We start from the raw sequence: 24,039 nt of genomic DNA, 5'->3' as shown, positions 1-24,039 counted from the left end.
AGAGGTATGCACTGGGGGAGCAAATGCCCATGTGTGTGTTTGTGTGCCAGCAGATCTTTCTTCTGGATAGTGTTGCTTTCTTATCATCCTTCCACTGTCCTAAAACCACAAGGCTAACTGTGTCAGAAGAATTATTTTCTAATGTTCCTTAAGCAATTGCTACTGCTGCCATTGATCATACTCATATATCTTTGTTAGAAATGTTATTTTGATTATGTTGTTCTCTACAATATCCTTACTTGCAATTTGTAATAGGAGATGTACTCACAGAAGATAGGTCCTTGTGCCAGAGGGAAATTTTATTGTGTTATAAACCAACAATCAAGACTGTGTAAACTGGGAAATAATCTGTATTGTGTCTATCAACATTTTGATAGTCTGGGTAGGAGAAAAACAAGGAGTGGTGTGTGTAAAATCAGTCAGCTGTTTGAATGTCATTTTCTCTCAGTGAGAGGATTGGCGGGAGGTATATCTTCCTTCACTTCGAAGCTACCTTCTTCTAGCATAGTGATCCCAATTTGTGGGCCATGGGCTCTGGGGAAGCCATGAAGTTGCTGGAAAGGTTTGATAAATCCATGCACAGCCCAAGCACCCAAGCGTTGTCTCTAAACAGAATAATGTCATGCACACACATACAAATTCACCTACTAAAATGCTCTGAATATATGAGATGCTATTACTGTTAATGATATGCACATTTGTTTAAAAAAGCACTTTTTTCAGTTCCTGTTGGCATTTTGTTCGTGTGTTTCTTTCTTCCATCTGTAGAAGCTAAAAATGTAATGACTCTTGTAGTGATACTTGTAATTTTTTTGATGTTAAAAAGGATACTATATATTCACAAAGGCTGGGAATCTCTGTCTACCCTACTGTCATTAAAAACTGTTTGTAAATTAAAGCAAGTAGATTTTGCTGGTTTTTGAAGATTTATTGTATTTATTTGAAAGACAGAAAGAAAAAAAGATCTTTCATCCACTGATTTATTCCTCATATGACTGCAATGGCCAGGGCTGGGCCAGGCCAAAGCCAGGATTCTGGAACTTCATCCTGGTTTCCCATGTGGATACAGGAACCCAAACACTTGGGCCATCTTCTGCTGCTTTCCCAGGTGGATCAGCAGGGAGCTGGATTGAAAGTGGAACAGCTGAGACTTGCACTACATGCCTGTGTTGTAGGCGTTAGCCTAACTCTCAGCACCACAGTACTGGCCCCTGGATTTTATTTTTGACAACTATTTTAATTGTAGAAAGTATGTTTGTACAATTTTCCTTGAAGTATTGCCTGTCTCTCCAATGACCATTAATACACATTTGGAACTGTACTTCTTTGGGGTAGAAAAATCTTCCATAGTCAGAATTCAACAGTTGTCACAAAGAATGTATCATACCACAGTCCACCGGGTAGACTCTTAGAAACTGTGGTGCATGTATTACACCAGCCAGCAGGAGCCTTGAAATATCTTTCTTTTGCTCATGAGTTAGTTGGCTCAGGTTTCACAATGGGATCTCCTTCTAGGATGGCACTGGGCAGTGGGCTTGGGGGCAAAGTAGCCTCCCACAGTGGTGCATAAGTCAGTTCTTGAGCTGTGTTCCTTTGCCTTGCTGGGTGTTACCTTCAAAGACTTGATGATAAAAAGAAAGAAGGAGAAATATATGCCATGCCACTTATTCAATTATGTCCTCTTGGCACGTAAGACAGTTAGTCCTGTGAATCTACAGTCCGCAGCCACAACACCTGAGGCATTTAGTTCTGTGAATCTCTCCACAACGCACAGTCTTAACATCAGAGACGGGTACTCTTGTGAATCTAGACACTGTCCACAGTCAGTGTTGTGCTAAATGCTTGCTGGTGAGGGAAGTTGCCTTTTCAAGAGGAGCAGCGGTTTGTCTTTTCAGAGGTATGGGAAGAAGACTACCTAGAAACCTGTTTTGAATGCAGAAGGTCAAAAAAATGCCTTGTGGACTTGGTTCTCTGAGAAACTTGGGTTCTCTCTCTTTCCTCCTGTGCCCTGTCTTTCCTCCCTTCTTGCTGTTCCTCTTGCATTAGGTCTTGGGAGACTTGGAGTTCCATCTGTAAGACCCTGAATTCAACAAGTTCCCCAAGTGCAGCCTTTTGCTTTCCACCCTTTCAGAATCCTCACACCTCAGGCGGGCACCCTAGTGCGTCTCTTCCTTCTCTCTTTCTCCTACAGTTTTATGGATAAAGCATTGAAGGAGGATCATTATGAACTCAGGATTCTGTTATTACATCTGATATTTGTTTCCAATTAAAAATGAAAACTAATTTTGGGGAGGGAGATGGAAAGGGGAAAAGTTTATAAGTAAGCCAGTGGAAAAAGCACATTCATTATCAGTGTCTTTCTCACTGAGTCGTTTGAAGCTGGGAAAATTAGCAGCCGCTTTGAAGCTTAGAAGATCTTTCATCTTTGTGTGTGTGAGTGTGTGTGTGTTAATATTAAGTTGAGATTCCTTTTCTTGCCACTTATTTGGTTTTTCTGCTAATAATGAAATTATAATGAGATCCCTGATGGGATTTAAAAAAAAAAAAAAAGGAAAAAACCCACCTCACATGAATTATCCTATCCCCCTCCCCCTCCTTCTGTCTTTCTGTAAAATTTATTCTGCATAATAGGCCTTTGTTTCTGAATTGGAGAAGAAACTGAAGGAGGCCAGGAGTGGGAAATGCCCCCCATTGTTCCTTCTCCCAACAGGCTGCAAAGTTCTCTTAGGCAGAACCTGCTCCCCTTTTCTTCCGTGTCCCAGTCCAGCTTCTCCCTTGGACCCCTGTCACTTCCCATCCCTCACCACATTGTTGGGTGGGCAGGAAGCAAAGGTGAGTACTTGATGTTTTTTGCAGGCATAATGGTTTATTCGAGTTGTGTATACCCATCCTGCCCCTCTTAACTTCTGAAGATTTGTGACTTGGCCTGATGTGGAGGAAACCAAACATTCTGTCCCGATTGACAGAAACACAGTACTTTGAAATCTGGGGGAAACCACACAGGGTGATAACAGTTTTGGTGACAGGTTTCCATCCATGTTGCCTTTGATTCCTATCCTATTGTCCTTTATCAGTATAGCTTTTGAAAATTCCCTTGATTACAGATGTCTGTTGCCCTGGATTGAGCATTATCCTGTCCTGGCCTGGCCACACGTGGTTAAGTAGATGAGTCCCTTAATGGATGAGTGTATGGACCGCTTATGACAGACACACAGAGGCCAGCCTTGTGGCAAAGCACATTAAGCCACTGCCTGCAACGCTGGCATCCCTTGTGCGTTCTGGTTCGAGTCCCGGCTGCTCCACTTCTGATCCAGCTCCCTGCTAATGTGTCTGGGAAAGTAGTAGAAATTGGCCTAAGTCATTGGGCCCCTGCACTTACATGGAAGACCTCAATGGAGTTCCATGCTCTGGCTTCAGCCTGTTCCAGCCCTAGCCATTGTGGACATTTTTGAAATGAACTCACCAGGAGATAGAAGGTATTTCTCTCTCTCTCTCTCAACTCTCTGCCTTTCAAATAAGTAAGTAAATAAATAAACCCTTTTTAAAAAGACAAATATGCACTTTCCTCATTCAATCCTTTCTGCCTGTAGGAAAGGCAGCACTGTGGTGTGTTGCAATGAGCAGTTTAAGTCTTGACAATCTCAATTTCAGAAAACTGTTTTATAATCCAATCTATAGCTTTATTGCTTTGCTGTTTTGCCTTCAGCCAGAGGTGGCCAGTAGTTGTTTGCCTATCTGAAGACTTCGGAACAGTGAGGTGCAGAGAATGGGCACAAAGAGTATGCTTTGTGTACGTGGCTTGGTCAAAGGAGATTTTCCTGAATTTCCCCTGCTTGGGGTGCTGATCAATGCTGGTGACTGATTTCAAGGCCTCCGTCCCCTTCTCCCTCTGCCTCCTCACCATTAAACAGGTATAATAAAGCTGGAGAATCTTTACAGTTGGTGATTTTATATCACAGATCAAAGATCAAAGCAGAGGAATACACAGCAACCGTAAAATTAACTGCTTTTTCAATTTTACAATGCTTTCAGTGATAGAGAATCTTATAAATTTAATATTAATTAAACACTTAGCTTTTAACCTCCTCCTGCATCTACTTTTGGCTGGTGGCTGGAAAAAATTAATTGGGCATCTTAAATCTTGTATTACTAACGCCTTGACAGGAGGGGTTTCAAAAGCACTTAGAACTTCAGCAAAATGCACTTGGAGCATTTGTCCTTCCACTCACCTAATTGAAGACGCTTTTTTTTTCCTTAAGGAAAAATGAGCCATTTGCTATTTTTTTTTTTTAAGGAAGTATAACTTACAATCCCTTTTCATAGCCTGAGCTTTAATTCAGTCCGTTGGCACATTAAATACTTCACAAAATGGAAGCTGTTGAACTTCCATTATTATAAATGCCCTATTGATTTTTCAGTGCATCGGTACAGATGTGTGGCTGACAATTGGTTAAGCTGATCATTGTGTCACCTGAGGTCTGGGCATGCTCAGTGCAGCAAGAGTTGCCTCTGTTTTGGTGACCGTGGTGAGAGAGTCAGAGGTGGTGGCCCTTGCATGGAGAACAGGAAAGTCAGAATAGCAGCAGAAGGAAGTAATATTTCTCCTGAAGGCAGTCCCAAGAGGTCAGAAGCCAGAGTGATGGAAGAGATGCTTTGGGGGAAGCTAGACCAGCCAGTTCCCATTTTCTGAGCTCCGTGAGGAACTGACCCTGGCCTTTTGTAGGGGGACAGGCATTGCTCTTGCTGTAATAGCCAGGCAAAGATCCATGTCTGAGCTTCAGAAATGGCTTTGTAGAACTAATAATGCCCATACATTGCACCTCCATAGCACTTTTTCTCCCACGAGCTGAAGCACTTTCATTCATGCAATCTCATTTTTTCCCTCACACTTCACTGTGAAGTACTTAGGAGTGAGCAAGATCAGGCCACCTACTTTACCCAAACTGGTTCTTTGCTTTGACTGTGCATTTGAAACTGGCATCTGGGATTTCCAACAAACACAGCCAGGGACCCAAGAAGGAATCTTTCTGTATGACTTTCAGGTGGCTGAGAGAAGGACATTGATTGCTTTTGACTAGCACAGTGCCCAGTGAAGTCCCCTGAGTTATGAATACCTCACTTTGAGAAAATCTATAAGAAACCCAATTTGGGAGGGGACTAAAGAAGTTATTATTTTTTTTAAAAAAATTTCTGGAAATTTTATTTTAAAATGGTTCATTATAGGTTTACTTTGAATTACTAAGTCCTCTAGTCCTGCAGTCTTCTAATGAGGCTATAAATCAGTTTACAACTGCTACTCCAGAAGCATATTTTGCGTAAGGTGAGGGATGTAGAATTTGCACCACAGCAGCCTCCTGCCTCTGGCTTCGGGCTGCAGTACTCTCTCTTCGAGCTTCCAGTAGTCACCTTGACAATCCCTCACGGCAAGTAGGGAGCATTTAATCTGTGAAATAATCAATTAGCAGCGGAGTCACCACTGAAACAGGGAGTCCAGCTTCCTGCACCTGGCCACTCGACACTCCCTGTGAAGCCATCACGCTTCCTGCCCTGCCCGTTGCAGCTGAGCTTTCTACACCTCTTAAGAACTGGATTGATGGGATGTGGAATTTGATAGCTGATAACTTAAGGATATTGGTAAATGTAACGACTCTATTAGAAGATGGCATTTCCAAGATCAGCGGCAACATTTGCCTGTGTTGCCGGTGAGTGCATCTGTGGAGGTCCTTTATATATGTATCTCCCTGTTTCTCTATCTATCTAGATATATATGATATGTGGGGTGCTATAAAATTTTTAGTGCCTTAGTTTGGGTTGACCGCCTTATTGCTCACGAGTGAGCTATACAGGTCTTCCTTAACAAGTGGCAATAAAGGCTTTACAGCACCCCTTACACCATCACATATTTTTGTTTAGGCCACATATTGTCTTTTTCTTTTTAAGTCTCCCTTTGCTCATGTCCCTCTCAAGTACCTTTGTTGCCATGGCAACAGTTCCACAGTTTCTTAGGGTGGTGTGGACTGACATCCTCATGCAGGATTCTTCAAGGCAGTGATTGTTTGGACTGACCTCCAGCACTCAGTTGGGGCCAGGGCTGTGGCCCTTACTCTGGTCATCAGTGACACTTTTTTCTTCTCTGCCAGAGGCTCTGTGTATTGGACAACTGTGGCTGTCCCTGTGTGAACCATTCTCCATGTTTTGGGGACCTCTCCTGCAAAGAATGTGAGAAGCTAGCATTCATGCTCTAAGAACTGAAAAATAGCAGGAGTGTCAAACATTATGGCTAAAACGTGGAGCATAGTACACACTGCATCCAGATAGAAAGGGGGAAATCTCTTTATTATAGGAGAGCTCTTTTTGGAGTTCACTCACAAAGCACAGGTTCCATTGGCTACCATGTGCATTTTCAGATTCTCTCTCAGCTTGTCCCCTTCCTGCATCCTTTCCTCCTCTTTGACCCATGGAATGTGAGTCTTGGCCAGAGCCACAGAATTGTTTATATTTAGGGAAACTGAGGCTCTACAGGTCATGTGTCTTGTGGGCTGGGGTCATCTCTGGATAGGATGAAAACCTACATCTCCCAGCCAACAGTTGGACATCAGCTTCACCATGATTAGTTGATTCTTTAAAACAGAAATGATTCAAAAGGTTTTACTGTCAAGCTCATTTCCCATCAAGCTGCCTCAGCATTTATGTAGAACGTGGATGTAGCCAGAGTGGAGAGATTTGTTTGGCAGATGTCGACAGGTGGTGAGCCCATATCTCTCAAATTCCCAATTTTTTTTAAAAGATTTTCCTAAGGATGCCTTTTTTTTTTAAAGAATTATTTTATTTATTGAAATGTCTTTCAGACATTTCAGTCAGAGAGAGAGAGAGAGAGAGAGAGAGAGACTTCCATTCCACTGGTTCACTCCCCTAATGACCACAATGGCCAAAGCAGAGCTGATCCGAAGCCAGGAGCTTCTTCCAGGTATCCCATGTGGGGGCAGGTGCCCAAGGAGTTGGGCCAACTTCTACTGCTTTCCCAGGCCACAACAGAGAGCTGGATCAGAAGAGGAGCAGTCAAGACTCAGACTGGTGCCCATATGGGATGCCTGTGCTGCAGGGGGTGCTTTAACCTGCTGCACCACAGCGCCAGCGCCCCCAAACAGGAAGATTGACTTGTCAATTCCTTGATGAAAGGTAGGAGTTCCTGTACACTCAGCTACATTTGGAATGTTGTACTTAAGAGTGTATATGAAGGGACTTCCCAATGTTCATAGAAAAATGGAGTGAAAGTTGTGATTTATTTTGGTGCAAAATTCTGTTTTTTTCATAATACATAGTAAAATTGTATTATGAAGAAAACTATAAATGAATTACAGAATTGTTTTTGCACCCAATAAACGTGTACTTTAATCCCATTTTTCCATAAACTCTTTGAAGTACCCTTGTATATTTACATATTTTGTATGGGCAACACTTTGATTCTTTTTTGGCAGCATGAAGGAATAGGTGGACAATCACAGGTGATGGGAGAAATGCTATCACTAAAGGCAGTTTTTCAGAAAGATGCTTGGAAGAAACCCAAAACAATGCCAACCTTTTTCTCTTGTCGTTTTTGCAGTCATTAAAGAGCTAGCTCATGTCATCAAAAAGGGGAGGTATGTTCCTGGAACACTACGTGGCTGACATTGGTGACTTTTACTGTGTGAAAATAATTCAAGCCCCAGAGTCTTTTAGCATGGGCATGGAGATTGTATAATTCATTCTTGGATGACATGAAGAAGAATCCTGAATATACTTTTCTATGTTTCCAGAGCCTGAATGAGAAATTCTTTGTGGCTGGGTAATAAAGCATTTTCAGAGACAGGCCATGCTCTGTTTTAGCCCTCCACTTGATATTTCCAACATGTAGGGGTGGTGTGGTGCTCTCATATTTGAAGAGTGGGTATGCTGTTTTCATATACAGGCCGCCTGTAGCAATCAGCGATTCGCCATCAATCCATCTATCAACTAGAAAACACTGTAATATTCCACTCTATCATGTTTTTTGTTACCCAAGTCCTACAAAAAAGGGAAAGCTAACATTCTCTGTGCTCCCACCCATCTAGTAAAGAAGAGATCATCTATGTAAAATACATGGAATAACCCTGAAAAGGATTATGATTCCCAGTTGACAGATGAGGAAACTGAACTCTCAGAGAGATTAAATAAATTGCCCAATCTGCTATGACTAGTAAGTGGTAAAATTCAGGTTTCTCTGATTTCAAAGCCCATATTCTTTCCTCTGAGTCGTATTACAAACTGGGTACTTGGCACTAAGCTCTTGTGCAATCATTGCGTCTTTGCTTTGTTAATGTGGTTCATCATTCTCCCCACAAGTCATAGTAAATAAGAATGACCAGCACTTGGCATCTTCACAGAGAAGCCTGAGAGTCCACAAGACTCACCGTTGTCAGCTCCTGCAGCTTTCCAGCTGGTGTGATGTCCCTGACCGGGGAGATCAGGAAACAGCAGCACAGGGGCCCCAGAAGGGAGCCCTTGGGACCTGGCAGAATGGGGGGTGCTGGTGAGAGAGGGAGGGGAAGGCAGAGTACAGTAATCTAACTAACACAGAGTTGCATCTCCTTTTGCTGGCAGGTTAACACAGTTGGAGGATTTTGGTTTTGGTTGTTTGTTTTTTTTTAAGATACCTTTGAAAAGCTACCATCAGTGTAGTTAAAACACAATGTATAGTTTCATAAAACTGGTGCGAGGGACAGTAATTTTCTACGAAGTTCAAGGTGCTTTTCAGACCAATTTGAGTGTCTTTGGCTGTAAGCAGCACAGAGAAGTCAGAAGGAGGGGGGCAGAAATTAAGTAAAAAAGTAAAAGCGAGCTTTCTGCATTAACCCTTTTACCGAGATAATGTGCAAAACATAAATAATCTACATAGAGAGTGACAAGTCCACTTACTTAATTCATTATTTATTTTAGTTATTGGAGGAGCTCATTGCGAGTAGCCTCTGGGCATATTTACAAGTGTGATAGAAAAAAAGACAGTTCCTGCCATTATTGTTTACAATCTACAATAGATAATACGTAAACAAGACATATTGTTTGTTTTTTATAGACAGACACTTGCATCCAGATCTGTTTTATACAAGCAAGAGTAAAGCAGTTACCGTGCATATGAAATCAGTAAAATAAATCAATTTTTGCAGCAAACCAAGGGAAATACTACAAATGAAGGAACTGGAGACATTTGGTCCCTGTTTGGCTATTTTCGGATTTCAGACATTATTTTGGAAGCCATTTTGGCCGCCGTGGAGTCCAGGATCGGGTGAACAGTGTTGTGGCTTGTTTGTTCCACAGGCTGAGCCTGGGCAACACTCAATAACACCCCTCACCTTCATGGGCCATCAGCCGGAGAGAGGCAAATTAGAGCAGTGGCAGAAGCCACAAATCACAGGCTGTTGTTAGACTCAGTCTGACCCTTACCATCATTTTATCTGAGTCCTCTTGGATTTAATGTGATTCCTTTCACACCACTCCCTCTCCGGACAAATACTAATATTGTTACTGTTATCACCATGATTACTTGGGGCTGACCTAAGACCCTTCTGCCCTGCAACCGTAAGACCTTGCCATTAAATAGCCCTTGCTGCACTTCATTGACATGCCCGTCCTGGAGTGGAAGTTACAGAGAAGGCAAGTTTCATTTGGTGCCCCCACTGCCCATGTTCCCTTCATCTTCCTTATGCATTCCTCTTCCCATGATGCCACCCAATTTCTCAAGGAATTAAAATCTCAGATGTTCTGATTTTCAGAGGAGGATGGGGAGGAAGTCAAGCTCTGTGTTCAGAGAAGTGAGAGCAGGTGCACCTGTCTCGGGCTCACAGCACAGCCTTTCCCTACCAGACAGGGGAGTGGGAGGAGAGCCAGCCTCGAGGACCCTGACTGTGTAGGCTTTCATTAATCCAAGAGTAATCTCAGGAGTCACAGTTATCCAGGTATAACAATACTTGAAAATAGAACATACAGAATACCCACTGAGGACAGTGTACAAACCCGATTTGGGTTTTTATCTATTGCTGTATATCACCTCCCCAAAACAGTTGTAATGAGGCCTTTACAATTATTAACAGACTATGAAGAATCAATATTATGGACACACATACTGATCATGATCTAGTGGGTGTTGTAACCATGAGCTAACTCATTGGTGCTCTACCAAGTTGGTGGTGATGGAAAGGTGAAGATGGAGGGATGACCTGATAAAATTAGGTGACCCTGGAGGTCACCTCTAACGTTGAAAATTGATTTTGTGAGGCCTGGATTTAGGGCTGCTCAAGGCGGGGTAACTGGAACTGGAAGAGACCTTAGAAATCCCCAACCTGTTGCTTTTTAGGTAAGAAAATACTGAACAGATATTAAGTCACTTAAGTAGTATAAGCTAGTCAATGGAATAGTTTTCCTGATAAGTGTGCTGCTATATGCATTTTCAATGTAGAACGTCCTCACTTGAATGGTGTTACTTATTTTCCTTCTTCAAGGAAAAATTATACTTCAGATGATCCCCTGGTTTTCTTTTTTTTTTTTTTTTTAAAGATTTATTTATTTATTTGAAAGAGTTACAGAAAAGGAAAGGCAGAGACAGAGAGAAGAGAGAGACATCTTTCATCTGCTGGTTCACTTCCCAAATAGCCACAACAGCTGGGTTTGGGCGAGGCTGAAGCCAGGAACCAGGAGCTTCACTCAGCTCTCCCATGTGGGTGCAGGGGCCCAAGCCCTTGGGCAATCTTTGGCTGCCTTTCCAGGTGCATTAGCATGGAGCTAGATCCGAAGTGGAGCAGCCAGGACTCTAACCAGTACCCATATGGGATGCCAGTGCTGCAGGCAATAGCTTTACCCACTAAGCCACAGTGCCAGACCCAGTCACATGGTTTTCTATCACTGGTGTTTTCATTGCCAGGCCTGCTTTGCTTTCTCCAAGGACACAAGGGAATGTTTCTGAAAGCTAGCAGATTCTGAACGGAGACCATACTGCACCCCCTGGTCATTTCCCTGCAGCCCTGCAGGTGTCCCAGTACACAAGAGGCAGTGTCTTCTGGTGGTTAATACTATGGTCTGGATTCTGGCTGCCAGGGTTCGAATCCCAGCTGCTTCACTAATAGGCTAGGTGATTTGGGCATATTATCGAACTTGTTTTTATGTCAATTTCCCTGTTTATATAGTGGGAAGAATAATAGTGATACCTACTTTACAGGCATGTACTTCATAGTTAACAAAGGGAAGTCATTTAAATGGTGCATGGCATATGTTGAGCCTTGTAGTGTGTCTGTGGTTATTATTGCTGATGCCCTTCTCCCTCTAGCAGTGGTCTCAGCTACCTGAAAGTTTACAGAATTTGTTCTCCCATCCAGGTGAGGCAGGGACTCTTGGAACAGTCCTGATTAATACTGTCCAGCTGTGCCACAGCACAGCCCTGAGTGGGCAGGACTCTTTGCTGGAAGCCAGCTGACCTCCACCTGTAATGCTCACCCCTTTAGTGCCTGCGTCGTCTTCTGGATCAGCACAGCGCAAGACTGGTCCATTTGTTTGGGAAGCTCCTGTGTTGTTCTCTGGCCACTCCTCCTCCTGGTTTCCAGGAGCCTATAACTGTGGGGGTTCTGGGAGATTTGGCCAGAGGCACCTCCCCCCAGGGCCTTGGAGGCCAGGTGATCCCTGAAAGCCAAGCTCTGTGTTCTTGGCCTTCTGCAGAGCCCCACCTGTCTCCACACTTGATGACGCTTACGTCAGACCAACAGCATGGCTATGTGAAAGCCCTGGCATAGGTAACATCTGTGGGAGACAAACCGACCATTTCCTTGTACCTTGTCATTTAATGGGTGTATTTGTGAAGGCTCTGAAAAGCTAATGCTTTTTGAGTTTGGGTGGCTGTTGAAACTGTGTGGACCAGACTACCGTGGCAGTGGTTAAGATCTATTGGTGCTTTCCTTTCTCAGCAATGCTAGCTGGGTCCTGTTTCTGGAATACACACTGCCCACAGTATTGAACTGTCCGCTGGAGGGCTGTAAGCTCACAAGGGAAGGGTCAGCTTCCTGGGACTACACTAACACCATCCCATGGGCACAAACTTTCTGTTTATCCAGCATGATTGTGGGAGGTCGGGCCTCCCAGGGACACTGTGTAGGGTCATTTTTAGGGGGCTGTAGTCTGTGGGAGGAATGAGGACTCTTGATCATTTTCTAGCCTTGCAGGCCTTGCAGACCGACTGCTGTCACTGTTGTGGCGAGGCCCGTGTTCCCTGAACCATGGGCCCGTGGCTCCACGGAGGTCTGCCAGCAGGCCCTGCAGCCTGGTCGCAGCCTCGTAGGTGACTGGAGGCTGAGTCCTCTGTCCCTAGAGATGGCAGTTGGGAGCAGGAACCAACTCTCAGGCTTCCAAGGCCGCACACGTCCTGTCCTGTCCCTCTGCTTCCAGGAGGCAAGAGAGAGAGCTCTGAGAAGGTTGGAGTGTGTGTTGGGGGTGGGGGGAGAGGGGGACTTGGTGAGTGTGGGGGGTGGGGAGAAAAGGAGAAACAACTGTAAAAAATGTTAATTTATTAATCACTGAATACACAGCAGTTCATCTGAAATGCTGTTGCTATGCCAACACCCTGGGAGTTTATTTTCTTAATCCAAGAGAGGAGCTCTCAGTCCCTTGCTCCCCTGCTGTGCCATTTGAATTTGCTGCTGCCACCGCTGCCACCGTGGTATCTGTTTTAAAAGTGGGGGGCGAGGGGGCTGGAGGGGGGGAGGGGGAAGCCGGGCTGAACCACCAAAGCAGTCAAATGCAAAGCAGCGAGAGGCCTTTCTCAGTGCGACTTAGTAAAAATGACACAAATTAATATACTCTACTTAAACCAGACCAAGATTAATGGTTCTCTTTCAGTGCAGCTTAGCCCAACTGTCACTCGACAGGCGTTTGTCGGACAAAATCAACACTAATCAACATTTATTCGTCTCTTGCCCTTGGGTCTGAGGCGCGCAAGCGGGCTGCGCCATTCTCCCGCTCGTCTCGCCACGCTTTTCACCCCCTATCCAGCTCCTCCATATATCACCCTTCCTCCTGGTGCCTCTCCTCGTACGGATCCACACACTCAGCCATCAGGGTACATTAGAGGCATGATAGATTTTCTGTTTTAATTTACATCTATTATATTACAACATAACAGATTTGGATTCAGTAGAGACCAGTGTCTCCTATAGCCAGACTCCTTGGGAGGATTTCTGCATTCACTTATTAAGGTTCGTTAAGGTGCAGCTTCAAATAGATTCCCCTCTTCCTCCCTCGGTCTCCCTCTGCCTCTCTCTCTTCCTGGCTTACTCAGTAAAGATGTCTTGGTGCACCTTATGCAGGAGCACAGCTCATTTTCTTTAGACTTGGCTTCCTGTGCTGCATCGCATGAGGCTGGCTGGGTGCCTCCCTCACTTTCTGATTGGGCTTTGATCAGCCAACAATGGGAGCTGCAGAGGCCCTGCTTCCCTGCCTGGCCTGGGGAAATGGGCCTTGACAAATCTGGTGGCCTCCAGTCACTGGGTACCTCCTCCTAGGCTTTAGTTCTAGCCCCGAGCATCTTTTTTTCTTTCTCTTTTGATCTCAGTTACAGTTAGATTTTATTCCTGTTGAAACACAAGTCTGCAGAGACGGGAAGAAAGAGAGGGAGGAAACAAATTTGGTTGGGTTAACTAAATAGAAGGATGTTGAAAGGATGACTGAAGGAGTGAGTCTGAGCAAGGCTATTTCCTTTTCTACATGAGCATCTTGAAAGCATCTTGTTCCAGTGTGGAGCGAGGTGCGTGTGCCCATCCTGTTTGCAGCATGTGGGATGTGTGTGCGTGTGTGTGTGTGTGTGTGCAGTTCCCCTGAAGAGTGCCTTTCCACCTTCCTTATGAAAATGACTGTTATTTTTATCCTTTTCTTTTCTTCCCTCTCACTATAGGATTAAGTACACTTTTTACTTGCAAGCATAGTATTTCCTCTTGGTTTTTAGAGCGGCTGCGGTATTTTATGGTTATTACTAAAGTCACAGTAAACTTTGATTATCTGTTCACCTGTTTGCTGACTGCAGAGAAGAGCTGGAGAAGGGGACAGAAATCCTCCCGTATGCTCCTGTCTTTCACTCTGTAATACTTTCTGTGTGGACTCCAAAGCTGTGTACAATGCCCAAGGAGACTTTCTTCTCAAATTGGCTGTAATGTTACATCCCCTGGCCATTTACAAGGCCCGAGTTCTTTAGTCTTTCCACCCAGTTGCTGATTCTAAACTGTCCTGAGGTTTCGTTTGTGGCTGAAATACAGAGAAACCACAGGCTGAGTTGGGGTTGTGTGGCTTGTGTGTGTTTGCATGTGGCCGCTGAAGTGTAGGATATGTTAGGAGGATAGCTTAGGCCTTCCATTTTGGTTTCTTATTACACAGCAATAAAGTAAATGATGCTTAGTATAACTTTGCACTTATAGGACTGTAGCTCAATTTAAGAAACAAAACTCCACCAACAGGAGTGCTCAGTATCTTGAGCTTGGGAAACTGACCTCGTTAATTTTAATGAGGGGAAAAATTTTCCAGCTGGGGCTGAGAGGAAAATGAAATACCAATGAGGTTATCACTTTGGGTGATCTCCCTGAATTCAGCGTATAATCTGAATGACTCTTAGAGAGTTTTCTCGGATCCTATGGAGAGATTTGGAAGAGACAGCGTATACCCTTGATAGTAGTAAAAGATTGCTTTCCCTGGTAGGCAGAGCAGAGCTCTGTGTGCTTCCTCCTAAAGGAGTTATTTGAGAAGTTAACATATTAAAAAGCTGTACCAAAATAAAACAAAAAGAATAAATACATCAACATAATGCTTGATGAAGGCATTGGGGCTGGTCTTATGATACTTGAGACACTTGGTTGGAAGCCAAGAACCTCTGAGTTCAGGTGCCCATCAAGGTGCTGACTCCCTTTGGGACTCCATGCACCTGTTTCTATATCACCCAAAGGCAAGAGATAAATTGAGGGAATCCTATCATTCAGTAGGCAGCTATTTGATTTGAACAGGAAGGTGATGACTTGGGCCCTGCTAAGGAGGAGCTGATACATTGTGACCAATGAGGTTAGCATGACTGTAGGACAGTTTTCCCCTCCAGAAGGAGAAGCTGCTCAAGCTCCACTATCATTAGGTTAGGGACCACCGAGAGACACGTAACCATTCAAGTGTCTGACCCTCTTCCTGTAGTCTGCTGGATGGCTGCTCCTGGGCAGGAATTGTTGCTTTGGGGAGGTGTGGGGCACACATCAAAGGTTTTCTTCTCCCAGAGTTTGAGTTTGCTGACTCAAGCTCTTTTCTCATCCCTCTGACATGTCACTGCATTGAGTAGAAGATTGTGCAACCATCAGGTACAAATACATGTATCATCAAAGGGATGCTTTCTGATTAAATGGGGCCATCTGGATATCAATGGAATATGGAGAGGGGTCAGGAATGCCTCCAAGTCCCCTTGAAATTCAACCCTTTTCTTTGCGAGCTGTAAGACAACAGTTAAGGGCACTTGTGCTGCTGCTGTGGCTGTGTGTGTATGTGATGGGAAATGCTGGTTGCCAAGCAGCAGGGAATGGACATAATCATGCTGCCTAGCAACAGCAGTGGCGTGGTCACTTGTGCAGATTTCTGCGCCTCTTCCTGTTTGGTCTGCTGGAAAATGCAGCCAGCTTCTGTAGGTCCCTCTCTGTCCTAGCCACAGTGAGATGCAAGAGCACATGATGAGCCAGGGCAGATAAAGGCACATGTGCATGTTTTAAACAGTGCACTTTCCAAACTGCATATGGCCAAGTACTAATATTTGTATAGCATCACTCAGTTTCTCCTTTGAAGTTATTATGCACCAGGAGAAGAACTTTCAAGGATGAAGAGGAGTCTCAGCACGGTGCCAGACTCTCCTAGATGCAGTCCTCTACTGAGCTCAGTGAGCCTTTACACTGCATGTGTGAATATGAATCAGCCAGTTGTCTGTTCAAGACACATACAGACACATGGTGAGGAAGACAAGGGAAGCAGAGAGTGACTGCTGATTTCACCTGGCAGACATCAAGGCAGGTGATGTTGCTGGGCTGCCCGTCCTAAAGCTCTGACCATCACCTGGTACACGTGACGCTTGTAAGTGAGGTCACCTGCTCATTACAGAGTCTACAGCACTGGCTTGGCACAGACCTCCTGGGTCAGAGTGCTGGCCTCTTCTGTTCATGGCTGTTGTATATGTGTGGAGCTTTGGAAGCATGTGGAATGGAATGCCTAAGGAAGATATGACCTGGTGAGAAGAAGGAGTAAAAACCCTAGCTTCACCCATCCAGGAACGAATGAGTAGGTACTGCCTGTCCATTTCATCTCCATGGGGCTGAGTAGCAGCCAGAGTGCAGGCTTGGCATTAGCAGGTCCTAATTCAATCCTTATCTCTAGTACCCACCAGCAATGTGGCTTTACCAAGCTGCTTGTTCCCCCTGGATGTTTGGGGCATTGCTCTTGTCTGTAAAGGACAGAAATGTTTGCCTTACAGAGTGGACTGGACAGGAAGAAGTCACCAGAGTGTGAGCACCTTCAGCACACAGCAGGTGGAAGGTAATTGTACTGTTAGCTTCTTCCTGGAGGCTAGAAAGCAGAAAGTTGGAAAGAGAAGGTGGGCATTGTAACCACATTGTTTATTATAAACTTCAACATCTCGGTTTTTGCCCTGAGTCTTAGCCTTCCAGATGAAGAACCATTATTTCCTTCCACTTTAGAAAATATGAGAAATCTCTCTCCTTTGAGTGCTGGGCTTAGGGGATTTTAGTACCTAGAAGATCTTAATTTATTTTTAGTTATTTCCTAGATGATCACTTAGGATGGTTTGTTCCCATTTCACAGATGGGGAGACAACAGTACAGAACAATGAGATTACTTATTTGGGATCCTAGAGACCACTGCTTCCAAGATGGGATAAAATCCTATGGCTTGAGATGCGCATTTGGCGAAGCTGTAGAGATGCTGGTCCAGCCCCAGCTATTGTGGACATCTGGGGAATGAACCAATGGATGGGAGATCCTGCTCTGTCTTACCTTCTCTGCTCCCACCATCTCTCTGTCTTTCAAATAAATAATAAAATTAAAAATATATTTTTTTAAAAAAGCCTGTGGCCTGACGAGGTAGATGAACCCCCTTGCAAAGCCTGAGCAGGTGGAGTAAGGCAGGAAATCACTGTGGAGTACAAGTTAAGCTCCCAAGGCGTGATTTTCAGTTCAGGGAGTGCTCCATGGACAGTGTGGCCTGTGCAGGCCTGGGTGTGCTGGTGGGTCAGCAAGGTTGGAAGAAGACCTCGCCTCTTTTCTGTTCTGTGTACGTTTGTGTGTCTGCTCCTGTGCAGAGTGGCAAAAGGATTCAGATGACGAAGGCTCTGGGTTCTAACTACGCTCTGTGGTCTATCTGAGGCTCTGCTAAGAGCTCTCATCCTTCTGTTTTGCCAGCAAGGGTGATGATCATGATAACCTACTGCTCAGAGTAAGTTATGTCCTGGGGTTGGGACTGACCAGTTGTGACTATTGTACACCTGCCACTTGGCAGACTGTTTCTTGCCCTTGGGGGACCACGTGATGAGACTAGCATAAAGTGTATACTTAATGTTAGTGGCTCCTGTGTCTTAAAGCAAACACAGGCAGTGTTCTGTGTTACGGGAGGACGGTTGCTTGGAATTCCTCTAGCTCTCAAAGTCAAAGCCTTCCCAACATAGCAACATCCTGGGCCATTTCTCATCGCCTGTATAGAGAGGGACCATCCCTCCAAAAGCTCCCATCCTAACAGCCATTCTGGGCTTTTGAGCAGAGTGCTTAAAGCACTGTGGTTCTAAAATTCCACACCACCTGTTCTTTCAGTTGTGGCCTCTCTGAGTCACATTCCATGGCCGTGTGCCGCAGCTGACTTGTGACACTGAGCCGAGTGTTTGACTCAGTGGGTGGGGGCAGGGAGGAAGGAGAGAGAAGAGAGGAGAAAAGCTGGGACTGGAGCTTTATCTGTCCTTAAGAGGGTCTAGCGACTCCCACCCTGGCACCAAGCAGCATGGCTCAGGACTAGAAGGCACCAGGGGCCTGCTCTAGACTGGGAAAGCACCAAGGCTTTTTCCTCCCTCAGACAAGCTTTCTTAGCTGTCCTCTCCCTTGGCTGTGTCTGCAGATGGGCTGCCTTCATGTTCCAAGGGTTCTTTCAGTGTGACTGTGGCAGAGGCCTCAGGCAGCTCACGGTGCAACCTTAACCCTTAACAGCCATCCCTCAGCTGTTCCCAGGCCAGGAGGAGCAAGGAGTGCAGCCCCAGGAGCAACTTCAAGGCTTGGTGTTCCTTGTCCCTGCGGATTCCTGGAATTTCAGCTTTTATTGTAAATCAGCTGACACTGTGTTGTATGCTGCGTAGCACCCCCTCCACCTGGCGTGAGCCTGTGGATTTGCAGCCTTCCTGTGACGGAGATCACACATTGGGTTTGGTTTCGCACGGCCAGGGTGACTTTTGATATTCAGCTGACACCCTTCCTTTGAGGAAGTTAGCGCATTTGATAAATTTTAAGCCTTTGACCCTCACAAATGTCCCTGGCAGATGGAGATGCAGGGGGATAAAGTGCCTTGACTAGCCATTTGATGTGCTTATTGCCTTTGGTTGTTCTCACTTTCATTTTGTTAAAAAAGTTGTTTGAGCATATGGGTTAGCAATATTCTGCTTTCATCTGATCAGTCCCATCTCTAGGGCTGCTTGTTTTCACTGTGCCTGTTTTCCTAGAACTCATGTGCATGTCCACCTATCCAAGAAGAGAAGTTGGTTGTGACAGAGTTCTGCACTCAGGAACCACGTGCAGGTCCATCTTGTAGAGACTGAGTTCCAGCGAGAGTAAGTGTCTTGCCAAGGGGACATGACTATAAATGACAAATGGCACCAAAAATAGAATCCAGGTATGAGCTTAGGCATTTCACTTGGCTCTCACCTGCTTTGTTTCTTGATTCGGCCTCAGACCAGGACGTTCATGGCGATGCTCCCTTTTCCAGTGTTGAGTGGTCCAAGTACGGTTCAGCAGTTGATCAGGAGATGGATCTCTTAGGAATGAAGCTGGAACTTACTACGGGAGAAGCTCAGAAGCTGTGACTGGGATTAGCACTGTAACCTTGTCCTGTGAGGTCTTTGTAGACAGTAAGTGCACATGGTATATGATAAGATTTGACTAGATATTTTTTTGTTAATCATGTTGAAAAAAGTTTCTTTATTTTATTTTATTTGAAAGGCACAATGACGAAGAGAGAGACACTGATCTTCTTTCCACTGGTTTACTCCCCAAATACCCACAACAGGCCTAAGCCGGGAGCCTGGAACTCCATAAGAGATTCCCATAAGGTTGGCAGAAACCCAAGTACTTGAGCCGTCATGTGCTGCCTCCCAGGCTGTGCATTAGCAGGAGGGCAGATTGCAACCAGAGGCGGGACTCAATCCCAGGCACTCAGACACGGGATGCTAACCCCCTGCACCACCATGCCAGACCCTGTGGTTCCTTTAGTATTGGCAAGGACTTAGTTAACATATGCTATTTGCCTTACAAAAAAATAGACATGATGAGATGTTCAAAGAAAACAGGACAAAAACATCTGCCTTCAAGGAGCTCCCAGTCTGCATGTGGAGACAGGACCCAGAGCCTTCTGCCCTGAGCTTGGACTGGTACCACTGTGACAGTTATGTGGCAAGAGGCCACCTCTGGATCTTCTGCCCAGTCCAGTTGTTTTCTGTGGAAGGATACAGCAGGTGCCTGCTGTGATGGAGGAGATGTCTTATTTTAAGATAAAGTATGGAAGCAGCTGATTGATGGATTATAAACTGGGAGGGCCCCGATAAAGCTTCATTCTGGGGGCATCAGTGTATTTCACAGGGAGCCTCCTGGGCATTAATTCTGCTGTTAATTTTGTTATTAGAGACCTAGCCAAACAAAGGGAGGTGGCAAAGCTCGAGGCTGGTTTAACCTTGATGAAACAGTGATTTCACCCAGGCTGATGTTCTCCATCTATCTTCATCCATCAAGGCACTGCTGAAATATGCTAATGAAGCCCGAAGAAGGAGCACCGAGCAGTGAAATGGGGCGTTTCAGACGCTCTCTGTACCCCTTATGACAGGACGCCGCCACTGACTGTCCAGATTTAGTAGAGAAGAGGAGCAGTGCTGACGTAGTACTGTGGCAGAGATAGAATATAAGAATATAGGTGGAGGGTCCATCTGGCAGAAAGGAAGGGGGAGACCAGAGATGTGCACCCCAGAATGGGACGGGTAAGCCTTTTGTGTGTGTGTGAAGGGCTTAGTTTCCTTCGTTCCTTAGTTTCCTTCATTCTCTTTGACCCACCCCCGTCCGTAGAAGAACCAGGTAAATGGTGTGCTGCAGACACTGAAGCTTTTTTGTTCATAAGTTCCAGAATGTGACCTCCCACTTTGCACCAAATCAAGTTACCTGTCACTGTGTCAGCTTGCATCACTGTGTTTGTTTCCAGTGGGTAAATGAGCTAACACCATGGGCTTTTTTCTTTAAAGTCACAATCTTCTGGGTACATAGTACATGGTGGGGCATACCACCAAGTTATTCTGATTATGATAATCCAACTAAATTCTGACATGTATCCTCCGTAGAAGTGAATTTATAACCTGCATTGTGTAGGTTAGATTTGAGAGGTTAGCTGCTACGTACCCAGTAAGTAGCATGGATGGTGTTCACATCTGGGTCCTTTGCTTGTACCTGCAGGGTCTGGCGGCTCTTACACAGGGGTTAGCTGGAAGCCCTGGTTACTGTTGAGAGTAGCTTCACTCACTTACCTGTTTGTATATTGTTTGGGTTCAGTAATATTAACTCCAGTATTCTGCTCACCAGTCCTTGTTTCCTAAATAGACCATAACCTCTCTGAGGTCAGAGGCAAGGCCCTCTCTTTCCAGTCACTCAAATGTTGATGATATCCCTAGCTCCTCTGTGCAGGACTTACTTAGGACCCTGTGCTTCTACTGGATGGTTAGGAAACCTGGCCAGTGGCTTTCTGGTTTTCATACCTTAGATGAAAGCTGTTGGAGATTTTGTCTTCTTCACAAGTTTACAGTCAAATTTTCTCTGCTTTCAGTTTATTGGTGGATCCACTTTTGGCTTCTTAGTAGTTCATTGGCTTCATCCTATATATAATGTCTGACCTCACAGAGAAAAAAAAGCAGCTAATTCATGTCATAATTGCTTTTTCAAATGTGTATTTATTTACATCTACTTGAAAGGCAGAGCAAGAAAGAGAAAGGTCGATCTTCCATCCACTGTTCACTGCCCAACTGCCAACAACAGCCAGAGCTGGACCAGACCAAATCCAGGAGCCTGGAATTCCATCTGGGTCTCCCACATGGCTGGCAGAGACCCAAGTGCCTGAATCATCATTTCCTGCCTCCCAGGCTGCATCAACAGGAAGCTAGATCAGAAGCAGAGGAGTCAGGACTCAAACCAGCCAACACGGGCTGTGGGCACCCCAAGTGGCAGCTTAACCCACCGGGCCACAAGGTCCACCCATCAGTATACTTACTAGAAAGCATCTTGGGACCAGTCTGCATTAGGAACTGTGTACAAAATCCTGTTGTCCCTAGGATCCTAGCCTGTTCCTCTACAGAAACCTGCCTGCCTTCTTTCCCAAGATCCAGACCCTAAACTATGAGGTGGTCTTAGGTGAACTTCCAAATCTCCAATGTCTATCAACTTAAAAAAAAAGTGACAACTATGGAAGCTAAAAAGAGGAAAAGATGGATTAAAATGATATTTAAATAAGATGCTAAGGAGCATCAGTTCCTTGAAACAGACTGCTAAAACAAAAGCTCTATCTTGGCCTGAAATCTATCCTGCCATTCATTAAATCAGTTCTGAACTTTGGGGACTCTAGGCTGGTATTCAAGAGTTAATAATGGAAGGCTTGGACCATCTAGGGCATTGTGTGGGTCAGGGTTGCTTGCCAAATGGTAACATCAGCCAGTGGAGTCAGTTGGGCTCTCCGTCTGGCAGATCTGTCTCTCTCAGCTGCTCCTCCTCCAGTTTCGAGTCTTGGAGTTCATATATAGTAAATCTAGCTCTTAATAAAGTCGTTTTTCAAATCTGACTTTGGATGAGGGACTGCTTTTTCTCCAAATGCAACAGCTGTTAAACATGGTGCATTGGGCACGGTGTATATCTCTTTGTTTAGTTTTGGGTTTTTAATATGAGCAGAGACATAAAGGAGTGAGAAGACTCTATCGATTTCTCTCTACCCATGAGGCAGGCACTGGGTTTGGAAATAAGGCCTCCAGCCTCCAAAGGCTTCTGGGCTCCCTGGGCCTCTTGCCCTTAAGGATGAAGCCCATTGTCCCCTAATAACCAGCACAGGGTTCCCTCTCCTATTGGTGAGATGGGATTGTGGAGCCCAAGGTGTCAGCCAGCAGAGGCCAGACCTTTGGCCCCTGTCTGTCCCCGCTACATGGGGAAAGGCAGTTTTGTGCCCTTGCTCTCTCAGCCTTCTGTCACCATCTCTGATCCCAATGCACTGGGGAGCATTAACTCCCTGCAGGGGAAAAAAAGTTCACAAAAGAAATGAATTATGCATATGGAATTCATTTCCTTGATGAATAGGGAATCTGAACAAACTCCATGGCTGTTTGATTTTAAGGCAGAGAGGAAGGAGGGGGATGAGGGCTAAGGAGTATAGTGGGGGTGATCAAAAAGAATTCGGAGCAAGAGAGGTGGAAGAAAAACCATGGCAGAAGGACTTGGGATGGAAACATTAGTGAGTGGCCCTTAAAAAATAGTTTATGGCCCATTATTCTTGTCAGTGCTCACACATACATGCATACAGCTACGTGTCTCACTCCCAGTTAATGTGCAAATTTATCTGCAGGGAAGTTGGAGGTGGTGGTAAGATTATACTGGGGAGAAATGGCAACACCAAAGTGATGGGACATGTGCACTAAAGTTTTGGGGTGATTTCTGACTGACTTCAGTGTGGATTAGCAGTGGGCACTTTGAATTTTGAGACAGGAGTGGTATGCTGGGCAGAGAACTGCATTTAGAAATAGAAGCCTCGGGTTTAAGCTCCGGCACATAGCGTGTGAGCTTGTGCAGGTCACTCCGTCTGTCTCAGCCTCAGTTATCGCATCTGTAAATGGGGACCATGACTATTGCTTTGTGCAAATGAAAGCGCTTTGATGAGTAACACAAAATGCAGACCTGAAGGGATTTTACATTTCTACCTGTGCCATCTCTTCCCGAGTGTCTTTCAGGTGTTCAGATCTAGTCTTTTCAGCAAGCTGGCATTTCTTTGGAGCAGAAAAGGAAGGGGCAGTTGATGCTGGAAAATTGTAATGGTTAGAGGAACATGCAAGTGAAGAAACAAGTGGGGATCTTATTATAATCCTCACTTCATCTTTATTATGAACATCACTGAAAAGACTCCATCTGATGTTTCAGGCAAATTCAGCTCCCCTGGTCGCTAGGTACTGCCGTATCACCAGGTGGATCTGTAGGAGAAAAGACACACACTAAGGAATCAGCTCCCAGTGCTTGCTGGATCTACTGTGTCCACCAGTATCAGCAAGAGGCCACCTCTCTCCTGGCTGCCAAAGACTGCCGATGCTTGCAAGGAGGAAATGGGACCAGGCTGACCTCTCACTCCTGATTATTGTTCATTATTCCTGGCTTTGGAATGAAGAGATGGCTTGGGGGATGCTAAGCCTTTGGGGTACTTAACAAGCAGAGAGTTACCTACACTCATGTATGCTCATTGGGATGTCCACCTGCTTTCCAAGAGATTGTTTTTGATTGTCTTGGGGGGCATAGATCCTATTTCAGGATTAAGTAGCTGCAGCAGGTGCAGCCGCACCATGTTTATTTCTTTCCCAATTTCAGTGCATGCAGTTTTTGTTTTGTTTTTTTTTTTTTTTTCACAGAAGTGTACTTGGTTTACAGCAAGCCCTTTTTATACATGGGACCTTATTCACAAGGTGGTTGTGTCCTTGGTGCCACCCACCAC

At 45.0% G+C, this 24,039-nt stretch overlaps 1 protein-coding gene across 8 annotated transcripts in view; it reads left to right on the top strand.

Annotated features, from left to right (window-relative positions):
* Positions 1-24,039, top strand: part of PBX1 (PBX homeobox 1) — a 332,130-nt gene that overhangs the window by 62,072 nt on the left and 246,019 nt on the right. The window contains exon 1 of one of the 8 annotated variants that reach the window (XM_070077424.1): positions 19,164-19,180. The exons of the other annotated variants lie outside the window; for them this stretch is intronic. Coding sequence (XP_069933525.1) covers position 19,180 — 1 coding nt within the window. The 5' untranslated portion in view covers positions 19,164-19,179. Of the gene's footprint in view, positions 1-19,163; positions 19,181-24,039 lie in introns of those variants that run through there. 8 annotated transcript variants of the gene reach the window in all.

This window comes from Oryctolagus cuniculus, chromosome 7, assembly GCF_964237555.1.
Source record: "Oryctolagus cuniculus chromosome 7, mOryCun1.1, whole genome shotgun sequence".
Classification (NCBI taxonomy): Eukaryota; Metazoa; Chordata; class Mammalia; order Lagomorpha; family Leporidae; genus Oryctolagus; species Oryctolagus cuniculus.
The sequence above is the reverse complement of the archived record's forward strand: the minus strand, read 5'-3'. Positions and strand labels throughout refer to the sequence as shown.